This window comes from Thunnus maccoyii, chromosome 10 (assembly GCF_910596095.1).
Source record: "Thunnus maccoyii chromosome 10, fThuMac1.1, whole genome shotgun sequence".
NCBI lineage: Eukaryota > Metazoa > Chordata > Actinopteri > Scombriformes > Scombridae > Thunnus > Thunnus maccoyii.
Window position 1 is genome coordinate 6,683,618 of NC_056542.1, and position 16,812 is coordinate 6,700,429.

Here is a 16,812-nt window from a genome sequence, read left to right on the forward strand (position 1 = left end):
GGAGGAGATATTTTGCGGCTCATCAGAGGCTGAGAAGATCAAGGACAGGTTGACATGAGGGGAGACGCTCCACACGGAGGCATGAGGACCACATGTCTGTTGGCTGCCGCTCTCTTGCTGCTGTCGTTCATCTCTCTGGTGAGTTAAATGTCATTTTGATTTGACCTTTAGTTATTTTATGTCTCTACAATTTCTGTGATAACTGTGTGCGCTCTTCTAATAGCGAGGATATTCAGGAATGTTCGCAAAAGGACATTTTTGACAAGTGAGTTTCAGGTAGTGGGAGGACAAAGAGGACCTCACAGAGTAAAAACAAGCAGAATTTATCCCTGTAAGATCATGTTAAGCCACAGTCTGATAATGTGAAAGTCTAGAAAATATTTAACAGCATATAATTAAGCTGTTTTCCTCTTTTTCTCAAGGCATCTTACCTGTATTACAGCAGAGTTAAGGGCATGTTTTTAAATAGTTTTCCTTAAATCTGTTGCCTGAGATGATAAATTTAACATCTCGAAACCAGATCCATGCATCGCTTCGTTAATTAACCGATGTCAGTGTCAACACAAGCTCTCCAAATCCAAATCTGCATCTTGACAAATCCACCCGCTGGATATTTCCTGCTCAGCACTATCCATTCAATCCTGCCTGTGCATTTTTACCCTCCTTTTCTCCCACTTACAGATGCGGTTCAATAAGAATATATTTGACAGTACGGCGGAGAACAGCCTGAGCCCATTATGACAAACATACCAGAATGCTACTAACTCAATGCCTTGACAGTTTGTGACAACCCAATTCCTTTAATCCTCGGAGAGACAGTAACCCCTCACCCACTGATAAATCTGTCAACAAAGCAATCAAAGCAGAACAGGCGCCACTCCTCTCTCCAACAAAAATTCCATAAACTTAATCCCCACAAACTTGACTGGCCTTAAAAAGCTCCCGTGGTGTTATCTGTGTTTAATTTGCATAGTGATGGAAAGAAGTCAATTACTATTAATTATTCTCTACAACTTAATACCCATTATCGAATTGAATTCACCGTCTTGAAAACCATAAACTCAATTTCACAGCTGACTAAGCGCACTAATCATTTCACCCCCCTATCCCCTCGCCCCCCCACCCCCTTTTTTAAATTTTTTTTATTTTACAGAGCCTTTTTTTTTTTGATTTGAACGAACACAAGGATTCTTCGATTTCAGGAGCAATAACATTAATTAACATGGATTCTCCTATTGTCACAATATCAAGACAAACATTAATCATTAAGTATGTGAGTTATATGTACAATAGCAGTATGGCAGGACTAGCTGATCTCATAGCATCACTTGATGGGAGTGTGTGTTTTTTTTTTTTTTTTTTTTTCCAGACTGGGCTGCCAAATTGCTTCGCTATGCTTTAATGGGATGATCATAATTGTTTCGTACTCGGTGCATCCTAAGCTTTCGCCTGCAGCTCCTTCAACAGATTGACAGACCCATGGGAACCTCACAAACTTATTTTGGCCGCCTTTGAACCAAGTCGTGTGTGAAATAATATGATTATGCATTTTTCCTCTGGGTAAGTTGGAAAACTGGTGGCTAGGTTCCCTCCCCCCCCCTCCACTCTCTTTCTTCCTCCTCCTCCTCCTTCTTCTTCTTCTTCAAACTGCCCCACTCTAATATCCCGCAGTCTGTCCGCGTACAGTATTTATCCTCCTCAGAAGTCATGGTAATAATTGTGCCCCGGCCTCTTAAAGCAGTGCTGCAGTGATAGGACTCGGCTCCATCCACAGCTGCCTGTGATGTCTTGACACACTTTGTGATTTGTCATCATCTCTGACCCCCCTCAGGTATCACTTTGATATCACCGGGAGAATATAGACCTAAACTCTTAGTGGGCGTCAAAATGCCCTTAGTTGAATCCATCAACTCGACTACAGGGGGACCTCACAAGGCGAGACCAGTTAAATTCACAGTAAATGACTATGACGATAATCATATCCCAAGTGCCCACATGGAAAATACTCTAAAAGACGGCATCAACAGACTAAGGACTCTTAAACTACCTTCCTGTCTAGAGGAACATTTTAGTCAAACACAGAAAAGTGGCTTTATGCATCAAAGATGAGAATTCATAAACTGTTATATTTTGAAAGCCTTGAACTGTTCAGAGCTTTGTGAATCATACATGCTGTCTGGAGGTGTAGCCACAGGTTAGAATGACTGTTTCATACCCGAAAGGTCACAGGTTTGATGTCAAGCCACATGTCCTTGAGCCAAACTCTAGCTCCCTTCACTTTAAACATCTCTGGACCAAAATTTTAAGAAGTAAATAAATCTGCACAATTCCTTTTCCAACTTTCGCAGTGTGGTTTTTACTCACAAAAAACTACAACTCTATTAATTTCTCCACGTTGAAGCCAGAACTCTGAACACACACCATCCAATCAAGATTGTAAAGTGGCAGCCCAAATCTGCCATCACCTCGGCGGCTCTCCATTCTAACTCCGTTAAACTAGAAACTGTCGCACTCACAAATCCTCCCCACACACACAGCGGTCGCAGCAGCCGCAGCATTCAGGTAAATGAAAACTGACACACACTTTCATTCTTCCTCGTAAGGTTTTGTGTACAGCCCACCGCAGAGTCATCTGGCTTCTCCGGTGGTTCTATTAAAGGTAGAATTTGTTGGCTGTTGGAGGGTCCAGCCCATAGAATATCCTCCGAGCTCCCGAGGGAAGCCGGGGGGTTGTTTATCTTCCTGTTCCAAAGAGCGGACGCCTGCGCCTTATCACAGCCTCGCCGAGAGTAGATAGCATTTAGGTTTGTCCAACAACCTGCATATATGCTGCATCTGGCAATCTGAGAGTCGTTTCCTAAAGGACTTCTGCACGCCGATGCGGTTTGTGTTATCTTGTCGAGGGATTCTGCCTCATACACCGAACCTGGGAATAATATTAACAGACAGTTAAATGGGGTTTGGAGGGCGGGAGACTCCTGCATAACAAACTGCAGGTTAAAAAAAAAGTTAGAAAAACTCTGAGCCGCGAAATGAAAGCTTCCACATATGATTGGGAGATACATTCAAATATCTTTCGCTCAAAACACTATATTTAATATATGATGCGTATAAAAAGGCTTTGGCCAGTATGGCTTCCTGTAAATTGGTGTGATGTCAGTATTTCTGTATAAAAGAGACCCTACCAGGCAACAAAAAGGTGCTTTTGTTTGAATTATGGGAGATATAATGACACTAAGGACAAAAAAACTTCTTTTTTCTTCAACTTTGTCTCATGAGTCCACAAACTTTATGGAAGTGCAACACTAAACCACTGGAGTAGCTGTTTAAAGCTACTGATAACAATATATTTTACTTTTATGTAATATCTTTAAATTTGAGCTAAAGTTTTGACACAATAATTTTACTTGTCTGGGTGTGACTAATGCTCTGATTTAACATTAAAACTCTGTTGAGACTCCAAGTAATGAAATTATGCCGGGAACAGCAGCTCTTTAAAAAAAACTGCTTCGTTTGCACGTTTAAACTTCTTAAACTACCGTAAAAGTCGTGTAAACTTTACATTGTTGCTGTTAATTTTCAAACGCAGGTTACACAGTGACGTGCTGTTATCTCTTTTAATCCATTATAAGGCTGTAAAATTCTTTTTCCTGATTGACAACAAATCTCATGAAAAGTCAGTTTTTTAATGCTTTCTGACTTCCCTACCCTCGCTGCGCCACAAGCCCACTGGTTCCCACTGAAGATGTAAATCTTTAAAAAAAAAAACAGGCTGTGAATATTTAGTTTCATATTTAAAAAAAAAAAAAGTGAAATAATTTTCTAACAGCAGGGCACTTTAGCTTTTAGCAGAAGTTACTCAAACAGGAGTAAATAGTACATTTGTTGAGGGACTATTTTCAGCTGTGGATTAATACACTTTTGTTGCAGTGGTGAGTATTTACAGCAGTGGGACGACGTGTGTGGGATGAGATGTGCAACAGTGTGGCTCACTGATGTGTTTTTAATAGTTTTTTTTAAAAAGGAAAGATTATTTGTATAGCAGATTTCAACAGTGAGGCAATTCATAGTGCTTTACATAAAACATAAAAGGCATCAATACAGAATGTAAAAGCAACATAAGGCAATATAAAAAATGCATTTAAATACAATTAAGAATTGTTAAATTGGAAATAAAAATAAGCTAAAATAGAATAAGACAGTTGCCATGTAAGATATTAATCAGAAGCTTCAATTTGATTTAAAGAAAAGGCAGCGACAAACAGAAAAGTCTTCAGCTGTGATATAAAAGAACAGAGAGTTGCAGCAGACCTGCAGGTTTCTGGGAGTTTGTTTCAGATATGTGGAGCATAAAAACCGAACGCTGCTCCTTCATGTTTTTAACACAACAAAGCAGCTTTACAGCACAGAGGAATAAGATATATCAGGCTCCGGATACACAGATAATACTTGTTAGTAGGATCATTGTTTGTATTGTTTTGGTGTTTTCATGGGATTTGTTGACAATAAGAAAAATAAAGAATATCCCCAGACTTCCTTCAGTCTGTTAATTATACAGCAATGAATGGATACCCAGAAACACAGCAGCATGCTGCAGATAAACACACTGTTTGTTTGTTTGTTTTTATTTTTCTATGTGGTAAGTTTTCATGATAGCTAATCATTTCCATTTTGGATTCATTATTTGGTTTATTATTTATCTATTTATTGGATTCATTGAAGTCTCTCTCAGGAGTGAACATGTTTCCTTGTTGTTATTATTAATTCTGTTAGTTTGTGATTCTTTTTTGCCATTCAAAGCATTTTAGGGAATTTTCTGTTTTCTGTATTCACTATTTTTTATATTTTTGTGTGTAGAAGATTGCATGTCTTTATCTTTATCTTTTTTTTTCTTTCATTATAAATATTGGGATGAATAACACTGTTCTGATTGGTCAAGTCTGGAAGTAGAATGACTCCTAATGATTCAGATCACAACAGCCTGAATGATGGTTGTTTTAACGTTATGATACTACGTGGTGTTTACTTGACAATGTCTCAGATCAAGACGATGTTCTGTTAAATTTGATTTATTGGGAGCAATCAGATCTTTTGTCTGACTCTTACATTACAGATATTATTACCATTTTGTCTGTATGATTAGCAGGAATATGTACTGTTACTGTCCTCTACGGCAGTAGTTCCTGACCTGTGGGTCGTCTGATGGGTCACAAGTTACATTTTAGAGGATTAATGGGATTGTAAAAACAAAAAAGTTCTGTTGTGCTTCAGAAGTTATATTCATTTCTTCAGATTTTTTCTCTAATCTTTGCTTTTATCTGGTGAAATACTGAATAATTTCTGTTTCTGGTCACTAAAAAAAATATTAAAAAGAATCAATCTGAGATGTTTAAATGAGCTGTTCACAATTCATAGATGAACAATAAGCAACCAGCTGTAAACCAAACAGCTTTAAAACATGATAGCCCACAACATCTACTGAAATCACTACAATACATATAATAATAAAATTCACCACAATTAAATAAAGGCAATTAAGTACCAAATAAATTTCACCTTTAGCTGAGGGCTTATATTGTCTGACCCTTATTTGATATTTAATAAAACCCGATATTGACAAACCAATATCTGTTAAGACCAAAGTTATCAAAGTGTGACTGTTGACCTTTACGCTACCATGTTGTTGTTTTTTTCTCTGTCCTTTATCCAACAGCACTCTCCCTGTTTTCTCTCTGCAGTCTTTCAGGCACATTCATGTATCTCACACACACACACACACACACTCTGTTCGTGCCTCGCTTGCATGTTTTTTGAAGCCGGCGAGAGGTAAATCTTGGCCCTCCGAGTGTTGGTGCAGTCAGCTGGGGTGTTCTGGATATAAACGTTGCTTTAGTCAGGACTGCCTCTGATCTGCCTAATCTCCCCGGGCTGGATTACAGGTTGGGCTCTAATCCGTGAAGTGGAGTCTCTGTGAATGTGCCTGTGAGTGCTCTAATCCAGAGACTGTCAGGTGCTTTAGATGAAAGCTAATTGCATGTCACAGTTTAACGCCAGTGACAACAGAGCGAGCTTCCACAACAAGGAGTTAGGTCTGATGATGACTGGGCACGCGCTTCAGATGTGCTGTGTAATTTTTGTGTTTGATAATCTCAGGGGGAGGAAGAAAATTGAAGAAATCCCTTCCAAAAAAAAAAAAAAAATGAGACTCCGGTGACACTTTTCTCTTACAAAATTATTCATGAAGTTGCACAAAATTTTCAAAAACATACTGAAGGCATCTCAAGTTCCTGCTTGATAAAAATGATAAAACTTTAAACATTTGCCTCCTAAACCTGCTTGGATTTGTATTGTTTAGGAAATATTTGCACATTAAAAATGTTATATCCACACATACACTGTCAGTTATTAGCCTGACAGTCACTTAAACCAGCTCAAAGCAGTTTCCTAATATCCCCTTTTATCTGATTTCTGGACTCTGTTGAGGCTAAAAACCAGTTACTGAGAAGCATAAGTAATTACCGCGCTACGAAAAAATGATATTCCATTCGATCATTAGAGACCTCACTCTTTAACGACTCAGAATAGAAATATTCATGAAAAATAAAACGGGGGTTTACGATTTGGATTACGGGTCAAAGGTCATTTAGAGAGGAATATATATTCAGTCGCGATTATTGCAAACATGTGAAACGTTTAAACCCACCAGGGATCAAGTTTTACAAATCCATTTAACCAAATCCTATACATGTAATTGGAAAGAATAATAATCTGATGTTTAAATGTTTCTGCACGACCTCATAATCTAACATACAATGTGTATAGAAACCTTACTGTTCTGTCAGTGACAATTAACTTCAGTTAGCTGCTGTGTTTTCCTATAAATGTATGTTCATTTGTACCATTACAACCTTCAAAATGAACAACTGAAAGATGAAACATGAACATTAAACCCAAGAATGAAGACTGAACTATAACGTTATAATCGACTTTATCGCTGCTCAGCTGACAGTCTATAAGATACTATTTCACTGAACTTTTACATCCTAAGGAGGTTTATGTTAGACTATAATGGTGCCAATAAATCCTGAACAGGAAGCCTCCCTTATCCTCGTACTGGATTTATCTTTTTACGATACATCACCAGTGAGGCAACATAACAGACTTTTGTTTCCAGCAATGGAAGACAAAAGGAGATGTTCATTAATACGGTTTAACTGCCCCGCTGCGTAAGGAAACGACCTGACTGCTGGAATTCATATTTCTACAAACATTCTGCTCTGACGATCTTGCAGCTTTTTTTTTTTTTTCCTCCTTTATGAAACCAACTTGGCTGCAAAGACGGAATTTTTTTTTCCGTGTTTGAAAAGCTTCGGCGTATCATGTCTCATTCAGAAAAAAAAAAAAAAAGCTCAGGCTAGAAAGATGTAACAGCTAAGCCAACGTCTCCACAATGCCACTAACGGTTTGTTCTCATCAGGTCATTCATCATCGGGCTCTCTTCAAAAACAACTGGAGGCCATCTTTTCAAACTCCTCCACTCTGAAGTCAAGTGCATAAAATGAACGTGCGCTTTAGAGAGAGATCACAACCGCTGCAACAGTTTACTCAGTCAGAGCTCCACACACACACACACACCAGGGCGTACTGTACTACAATGTCATTCAGAGAACTTTCTGAATGAGAGAAGACCTTATTTTCAGGAGTATTGATCGCGAGGTGAAGGTACGAAATGTAAACGATTCGACCAGATAGATCTGCTGTCACATTCCTCGGCCGGGGTTTGGACATCACTGTCACGGGCCTCTGTGGGGTGCACGGGGAATCTTCGCTCTCTCATCTGTGTGATTGTTAGAGGAGAGACACAGAATGAATCATCAATCATCCATTCAGGGCACATTCAGCAGGTAATAGTCTGCTGTTGCATCACGTCTGCACCCGAGAAGCGCTTCATTCATCTCGACGTATGGCAGGAATACCCTTAATCTTGATTAGGACGACTCACACAAGACGTTTCGCATGCTGTAAGAGTTGATTACAGCATTAACACCTTTTGTTGAAGGTGCTGACATGCTTGTAGATGGATTATTAGGATGTAAACAGATTTCAACCAGGAAGCCACAACTAACCGTATCATAAGGCTGAAGGTTGATACTGGACAAAAATCCAGATTATTGTTCAACGAAAACATTTTTTAAATGATTTATTTTCTACAGTATTCTTGCACTGCAACCACAGTAAGATTAAGTTGAGGGAAAGATCAAAGAAAGAACAAAAAATCTAGGACAAAAAGGCCAACATTAATAATTAGACTGCTACAAGACACAACTCCCATTTCTTGCATGAAAGTCGGACATGCTGCATCCACCACCTGAGGCCACATAAAACTCTGAGTAGATTCAGGACTAAAGCTGTGTGTATGCACAAAGCCAGAAATATGCATACGCACTCTTTTTGTCAGATTAATAAAGCTGTTCCAGAGTTCTGTTTTATGCATCTCAGTTGAGGAACCATTGAGGAACTGGTGCATGAGCCTCGTTTCCACTCCCACAGTTAGCCATAAATGGATGAAGACCAACTCTGAACCAGCCGTTTTCATATCAATTCACCACCTGCTCCACCAGTCTGTACACCTGTCAATGAAACAAGCAGGAAAGAAGAAGTGCAGTTTCAACGATTGTGTTGCAGAACAGCTGTCATTACACACGACCATTACACACAGCTGTGTGGTTCTTCATACCGTCCATATCATTAATTCATCACATAGACTGTAAACCATCACTGGCAGTGATATCTCAGAAATGTATTCAATGATTTGTACCTTTATCTAAAACCGACCTCACAAAGTGTGTCACAGCTAAGGACAGAATAAAATCAATAGTAACAGCAAAATGAAATGTTGACTCCTATGTAAATTAAAAGAATCACACAAAAGTAATTAATCAATGTTACCTTCATAAATGTGCCTTTGATTGGCATTTTAAAAATCTCTGTGTAAACGCAAAATAAATCATCAGTGCAGCTGGTTATCAAGCTAAACAATGTTTTACTAGAAGATTCTGTCTCTCAGCTTATATTTCATCTCCACCTCATCACATCACCCTCAGATCACTTTAGAAAAACATGTGGACGTCTGGTCTAAAGAGATGTGTGATGTGTGAGATGCACATATTCTGTTTTTATAAATACCAGTTTGTGTGCAGGAAACGGTGTATGCATTGGTTTTTGTGCGCACACACATGACCCCTGATGTCCACACGTTCAGTAAAGACCGCATTGATTCCTGTGTTGGAACTAAACGTTGGTAATGGACATAGTAATTCGTAAGGTGTGAAATTAAAAGTAATTCGAAGGGCCACCCTGCTGGTCCACTGAGCCTGCACAGTCCTCTAGTTTTGTAGAGGATTCAATCCTTCATGTAGAGAAATTTGTTTTAATACAGAAAATGCTTTCGATATAGATCCCAAACATTTCTGTCTAACAAGATTTTCCGACATTTAGAATTTTTTGTTTGTTTTTTCATCATTCCTCAAACAAATTTCACCTGATTTTCCCCAATTTGGCATACAAAATCGTTGTTTATTGTAAAATTGTAAGACCCTCATAAAATACAGTTTTCCTATAATGTCTTGCCAAATTCTTGGAGGAATGGTCTATTTGAGATGAACTGCCATAATTACTTGTGGTTGCAACAAGAATTTGACGTCACATTCACGTACCAATTGCTAACTGTTGGTATGTTAACTGGTGTTACACATACCAACATGATATATTTAAATCAACCAGTCCAAATTCAACAATATGTTGTTTATAAGTGCCCTCCACATAGAAGCATGTTCTGATCTGACGCCCCATCTCGGCAGGACAACATAGTTTGTCAGCACCTTCCAAAACTGTTACAAATCACTGTTGGAAACATAGAGGTGTTTATTAGCTATGGCGAAGGTTTGATTGGGTTTAGGCACATAAACGACTTGGTCAGGGAAAGATTGTGGTTTAGGTTATGAAACTGACTTTGTTAAGATTAGATGACCTTCGTCATCATAGTCAAAATAACAACCATTTGATTAAAGTTAGGGGATGATTGTCGTCATCGTTCGCCAATGTTTTGTTTACTCACCCATCTACCCTGACCTCCTCCCTGTGGACTTTGTGGCTTTTTGACAATATCAAACTATTTCCTCCAAAATTCCTCTAGCCACTTCATGGCTTTGTCACTTGAACGTAAACATATGTTGTTTTAGGGCATTTTCTAAAATGACTGTTGTTGTTTTTCTTTGAGGATCTAATTTAAAAGCGCATAAGTAACTGCTGATGAGTCTTACTCACTTGAAATTTGGCACCTTTATAACAAGCTGTAATATTTCCTGACAGAATTTGTCTTTGGTCCAAAACTCAAGGCCACCATCGGCCAATCTGTATGAATTTGTGTCACCACTTGTACTTTGATGCAGCTCTGGATCCAGAGGATTGAGAGAGAATTGTGCAGCCTTGTTGGCGTTGTGAGCTCTCTTAGTGGTTTCCAATTGAAATTCTACCCAACAGTGATTTTTGCTTGTTTGTTTGTGTTTCCAGGTTTCCAGCGCTGATTCACCAAGTTCAGGAAATTCAGACTTGAGAGAGAGCTCAAAATCCAAAGTGAAGACTTACTGGACCGAGAGCAGCAAGGCCTTCTCCATCAGTCGTCTCCTGTCCCAGTCCCTTTACGGCAAAGAGAACTTCACCTCTCTGGATCTGAACTATGATGAGGCGGACCCGTTCTCTAAACAGGAGCAGTGGCTTTACAACGCCTCAAACCCCCGCGACCCTCGATCCAGGACGAAAAGGAGGCCCATCGTCAAGACTGGCAAGTTCAAGAAGATGTTCGGTTGGGGCGACTTCCATTCCAACATCAAGACGGTGAAGCTGAACCTTCTCATCACCGGCAAAATCGTGGATCACGGAAACGGGACCTTTAGCGTCTACTTCCGCCACAACTCGACTGGTCAGGGCAATGTATCCGTGGGCCTCGTTCCGCCGACCAAAGCTGTGGAGTTCCAGGTCCACCAGCCGCACCAGCAGTACCACCACCATCACCAGCAGCAGCAGCAGCAACAGCAGACGGCTCTGGAGACCAAGGACACCAAGCTGTTCAACTGCAGGGTGGAGTACGAGAAGGTGGAGAAGGGCACCAGGAACTCACTGTGTGCCCACGACCCCTCCCAGAGCTGCCCCCAGGAGCAGACCCAGAGTCACGTGTCCTGGCTGTGCTCCAAGCCCTTCAAAGTCATCTGCATCTTCATCACCTTCTACAGCACCGACTACAAGCTGGTGCAGAAAGTGTGTCCAGATTACAACTACCACAGTGACACCCCTTACCTCCCCACCGGGTGATCACCTGACTGGATGACGGGAAGAAAAAAGAAAAAAAAAAAAAAGATGCAGAGACAGGCCGTTGCGCCCTGAGCGACGTCAAATTATTTGAATGAAAATGGAGTCCAAACACTTGAAACTTGAGATGTTGACAGGCATTATTACAGCTAACATATCCTTGTCGCAAGACTGATATTGCTCCAATGAACAGACCTACCCCAAGGTCATTATGAGAGCATTTAGGGAAGCATTTATAGGCTTGCAATACTCATATTATATGCATAGCTGCTTACATTGAAAGGAAATTCTCAAGCCAACTATAAAAATATGCTGATTGTATTTATGTAAATATTGTGGATTCCACACAAAGACCAGAAAACAATTTTATTAATGTTTTCTCCTGCTAATTTAGTTGTTTATGTCGATAATGTATTTCCGTCTCAATCATGCTTTCTGTCTTTTCCAATCAGTCTCTGGTAATCATTGCAAACACGTAAATGTCAATGCAAATAAGAAGAATCTGTCAGTATGCATTAGAGGGCATAATGGGAAAAAGCAAACATATTTTGAATGGTGTTGTTTTCTGCAGTGCGATTGTTAGAGTCAATATACCTCTCTGATATTGTTGTTGGAATCTCGTCCATGTCCATGCATGAACCGAATGTGGTAAACAACTGAAAAACATCCATCTATATTTTCATGTTATTGCAGCTGTCAGAAATAATCTTCACTGAGTCATGATTGTTACAGGAGAAAAAGAGGAAGAAGAAGAAGAAAAAAAAACAAAAAAAAACAACTTCTATTTTAATTCTGCGTTATGTGTTTAGCGGTTTTAAGGGCATAGATGGCGCACGGAAAAAAAAGACACCAATGGAGGGCTCCCGTCAAATCAGACAAAAGCAAGTAAATGTTGCAATAAATAAATAAAACTTGCAGAAGACACACAAGATGACAGGGATACAGAAGATCATTTTCTGCACTGCTTTAAAAAAAAAAAAAAAACATAACTGTGCCCTAATTCTGCTGTGTTCTCAGTCCTGCATTTCCATTTTAGACACTTAAGACGTGGCTCTTATGTTTGTGACATAAAACAAGTCCGGTATAATAAATTTCATCTTCTGTATCACTAACATGACAAGCAACCTGTTGTTAGGAGTGTCAGAGCCACAGTGCCCCCGCAGTATCCAAAAATATCTGTACACAGTAGGGTTTAGCATCTATATAGAAAAAAAAAAAAACAAGTGTCTGAAAGTGTTTAAAAATAGATATTAGAACAAGCTGAAGAGGAAAACATGGAGGTGTTAGAGAAGATAATATGAAGTTCATTTAACAAAGGTTGAAACAGAACAGATATTGTGTTAAAATGTGAGATGTGGTAAAAAAAAAAAAAGATAAAAAAAGAAAAAGTGGTTTCTTGCTGCAGAGGAGACAGAGGAGACATACATTAAACAGCAGGTGCTAATCACACATTCCACCTATCAAACGTTTGCACCACTGGTTATCAAAAAGGCAAATTCTAGATGAGACTAACGCTGGCTGTTAATGATATTGGATGTTCCAATTGGCTATTAAACCTTCATTACATAAATTGGGAGCCAGTGGCTCCACGTGAAGCATTAAGAGAAAATGAACACAGTGTAAGTGGGAGCTCTGCAGAGTCAACATCAGAGAAAGAACAAATTAAAGTGCCGATAGAAAACCTGTAAAAAAGTACAAATGTGCACCTAGGGGCGCAATCACTGCTGTCTATTTAAATTCAGTGCTCTTTCATAGTGTACACTATGGTATACGCAACACAGTAACTGCTAATCGCAGCCTGGACGGCGTCCAATATGCCAACATGGGGTGTATTTTTCTGACAAGGCAGGCCAAAGAATAGGGGGTCTGCCTGTGGGATGAGTGAGCATAAAGAGGAATTTATGATGTGGAGGAACAAGGCTGGCAGAAATCACTGGAAGCACCTGACTCGTAAATTGAGAGCATGTTTCTGTCACCGAGAAGAAGGAATGACTAATGTCTCAGATTGCTGTTTGGGCCAGTTCTTTCATCTCAATAAAGTGACTCTGATATCTCTCCACCCCTACCCAAAATGTGCCAGGGACAGTTTGTTCAGCTTCAAAGAATTAAAAGGCAGCACTTTGCCGAGACAATGCGACCTCATTATGCACATAATCTTACAAGTGTAAACAGTCTGGCACAAAAAAAAAGTGTTTGGTGTGAAAGCTGCTGAGAGATGGATCTGTTCCCTGACTGATGTCGTCTGAGGGTAAATACAATATACGTGTTGTGTTTAAGGCGGAATTATTAATGACAATAATAATAATAATGACAAAATTAACTGTGTGTGATGTACGAGGTGTCGACGAACGCAGAGAATCGTTGACCGACTTGTGTGTCTTTCAGCTTTTTGTTCTGATTTTAGGGTCTGCACTGTTTTTATTTTGGTTTACCCTCGCTGCCCTGAGCGTCACCTCCAGTGGCAGAAAAGCTCTAAAAAAACGACAGACGGAGACAGATTGACTAGCTGGTGAACACAGTGAAGCATTTAGTAGCTAAAGAGCCAAATATTTTTTCTCAGGAGTTGCTGGAGATCAAAAGGGAGTAAACATTGGACTCACATTATGTAAGTCCAATATTTTCTCCAAAAAAACAACTCCAAATGTTGCTGAAGTAGAAATGTAGTGTAGTGATCAACTTTATAAAAAGGTGAAAATATGTCAATGTTGTGTTCACAGCTTGTTCTGTTGCCTCCAAGTTGTTAAACAAATCAATTAATGCAGGTTTAAGATGAAAAATGAGCATTTTTTGTTTGATAGTCATTGCAAATATCAAGCTGTTTTACGTCTGTGTTTAATAACTTTACTGATTTAAAACAAATCTTAGCACCTGGAGATATTAATAAGTTTGATTTAATTGTTTGGTCGGGTGTTAAGAGAGTATTAAAACACCTGCAATCATTTTGGGAGTGACAGCAGCTTCCAATTTTTGTATTTTGCCTTTTAGCGGTAGGGCTAACCTTTTGTTAACTATCAGATCGACTCAGTGAAGTGATTAAACGGAGAGGAAAGTAAGGAAGAAAAGTAGCGTCGTATAATTAAAAACCATCTCACGTAGGAAATAGAGCTTTTCAGAAATTTAATTCAAACCAATCTCAAATATCTAATAACTTAAATTTCTTGGAGACTAATTTGCACAATTGTGAAAAGGTCAGATTCATAAAAACTCTGCTTCAAAAACCAACATTTCTTAAAATTATGTTAATTTCAAAGCACAGATTTTTACCCGGCAGCAAGAAAAACTGGGTGTTTCCTTGGAGAAACTGTCCGTTTATGGAGCTCTATGTGTGTATGAATGAAACCGACAGTATTACAACCCGCCAGCGTTTGGGCGTCTAAGTTATCTTTGGGCCCAGATCTTCTCCCTCGGTTCAGTTGTCCTGGGCCGGAGCCATCCATGCCTGCCGTCTATCCCCAACTCGCCCACAATCCCTGATTAATGTGGTCTGGGCGGGAGCTGTCAGAAATGGCAGAGAGAATCATGGGATTTCTCCTTCAGAGTCCCAATGACACCCAGCAGCTGCAGGAGTAAACAGATGACTAACCACTGGCCTTTTGGCAGCCTGTGGAGATTCACACGGAGGGAGGGCTGCGAACATTGCTTTGACATTTAGGTGGATTAGAAAGTTCTTGGGTTCTGCTCTCGTGGTGTCAGAGGTGGTTGGCATAGTAATTATTTGCATCTTGGTTTTCTTCCGCTTGACCCCCAACCGCAGTAAAAAAATGTAGAGCTTCGTTCCCCCCCCCCCACTTACAGATGTTTGTTCAAAAGCTCAGTTTAAAAAGTGTAAAAGATCCTTATGTGCTTCATTTATAAGCAAATCACATTTTGTTAGCGCTATCGCAGAACAAATAATAGACGTCTTCTTAAAAAAAAAAACAACCAATTGTCATTTCTGATCATGTCCTGCTGCAGAATTCATTTCAAATCTGGGGCCGACGCTGTCCTGGGGCACAGTTTTGTAGGAGGTATTGACATATTAAAGGCTCTATCAGACAATGGCTGGTGTTCTTTTTTTTTTTTTTTTTTTTTTTTTAAATCACAAATAAATTACTCTCCTCAAAACACTATTACTCCTCCGGAAATGAAAACTCACTCATTGTGAATGTCTCATATCAGGTAAAAAACTGGAGAGAATTAATTAACCTTTGTCATTTTAATTGCTTTAGTGACAGCTGTCCTTTGGTGCCGGAGCTATCCTAATGCACATACTGTGGGCTTGTCAATTACTTTCCCAGTGAATAGATTAAAACGCCACAGAGGATAGAGTCATTTCATTAGTCAGACTTAATGCCCCCCAGACATAACCAGGTACGAACACTTCACCCCTAAATATTCAGGAAAATGAACAATACTATTAAGCCCATATGAATCGAATGAATTGTGGCAACATGAAATTAAGTTTACGCTCTATTTAATTCAGTCCTGCTGCTTAATTTACATTTGGTAGGCTATAAAGATTTGTCTTTGAAAGGGAGTGGAAATTAAGAATATTTTGAGGCTTTTAATAAAAGGTCTCACAGACTGAAATGGAGGGCACCTGTGTGGCGCTGCTAATTGCTCTAATGGATGTTAGCATCATAACGCTGTCAATTCTTACTACTCTGGATAATGGTTGACAGCAGCCACTGTCTAATTCTCCCCATTTTGCTGGTTGCACATCTATGATCTAATTCTACTCAGCATCATCATGAATCTGAAAGAAATTAGGCCGCTTTCAAATATCTGTCAGCTGGATGTCACGGCTGCTTTCAAAACGCCAAATGCACAAGTCTCCACTTTTTTACCACTTTACTGTATATGAAGACAAAAGCTGCTAATACCTTTTCACGGGCTGTAAGGATTTTCACACTTGAACATATGGAATATCAAGAATGCTTTTATCAAATTATAATAAATTTAACAGGAGAGAAAAATACTTAAATAGTGCAACAGTTCATACACACGGTGCTTTATGTATCAAATGTCAATATATCAGTTTCAGCTGAAACAATAACAATTTAAGTCATTTATAGGGCTGAAACTAATCAGCTGATTATTTTTTCGATTAATCAGTTAATCGTTGACATCAGAAGAGTTGAGATCTCAAAGGTCTTCAAATGGTTCGTCTTTAAATTCAATTTACATTGATACAAAAACAGAGAAAAGCAGTAAATTCACACATTTAAAAAGCTCGAACCGGTGAGTGTTTAATAAATGATCAACCAATTATAAATATTGTTGTTGATTAAATTTGCTGCTGGTGTTATATGTGCGTTACAATCATTTATCCAACAAATATGTCATACAGTCACTGGTTTCAGCTTCTAAGATGTAAGAATTTGCTGGTTTTATATCAGTGTAAATTGAATATCTTTGGATTATGAACTGTTGGTTGACCCTTTATAGAATACATGATGAATCAAA

At 39.2% G+C, this 16,812-nt stretch overlaps 1 protein-coding gene across 1 annotated transcript; it reads left to right on the forward strand.

Moving 5' to 3' along the window:
• LOC121905177 (neurexophilin-1) lies at nt 1-15,361 on the forward strand. The gene is made up of 2 exons (XM_042423214.1): nt 1-138; nt 10,573-15,361. The coding sequence occupies exons 1-2, from the start codon at nt 55-57 to the stop codon at nt 11,368-11,370; spliced, it is 882 nt and encodes a 293-aa protein (XP_042279148.1). The 5' UTR covers nt 1-54; the 3' UTR covers nt 11,371-15,361.
• The last annotated feature ends 1,451 nt before the right edge of the window (nt 15,362-16,812 follow it).

What these genes read in the sequence shown, in the direction of transcription:
- LOC121905177 (XM_042423214.1), top strand. Translation starts at nt 55, where the DNA reads ATGAGGGGAGACGCTCCACACGGAGGCATGAGGACCACATGTCTGTTG. An exon ending in TGCTGTCGTTCATCTCTCTG is followed by an intron (nt 139 to 10,572) that starts GTGAGTTAAATG and finishes TTGTGTTTCCAG; the next exon opens with GTTTCCAGCGCTGATTCACC.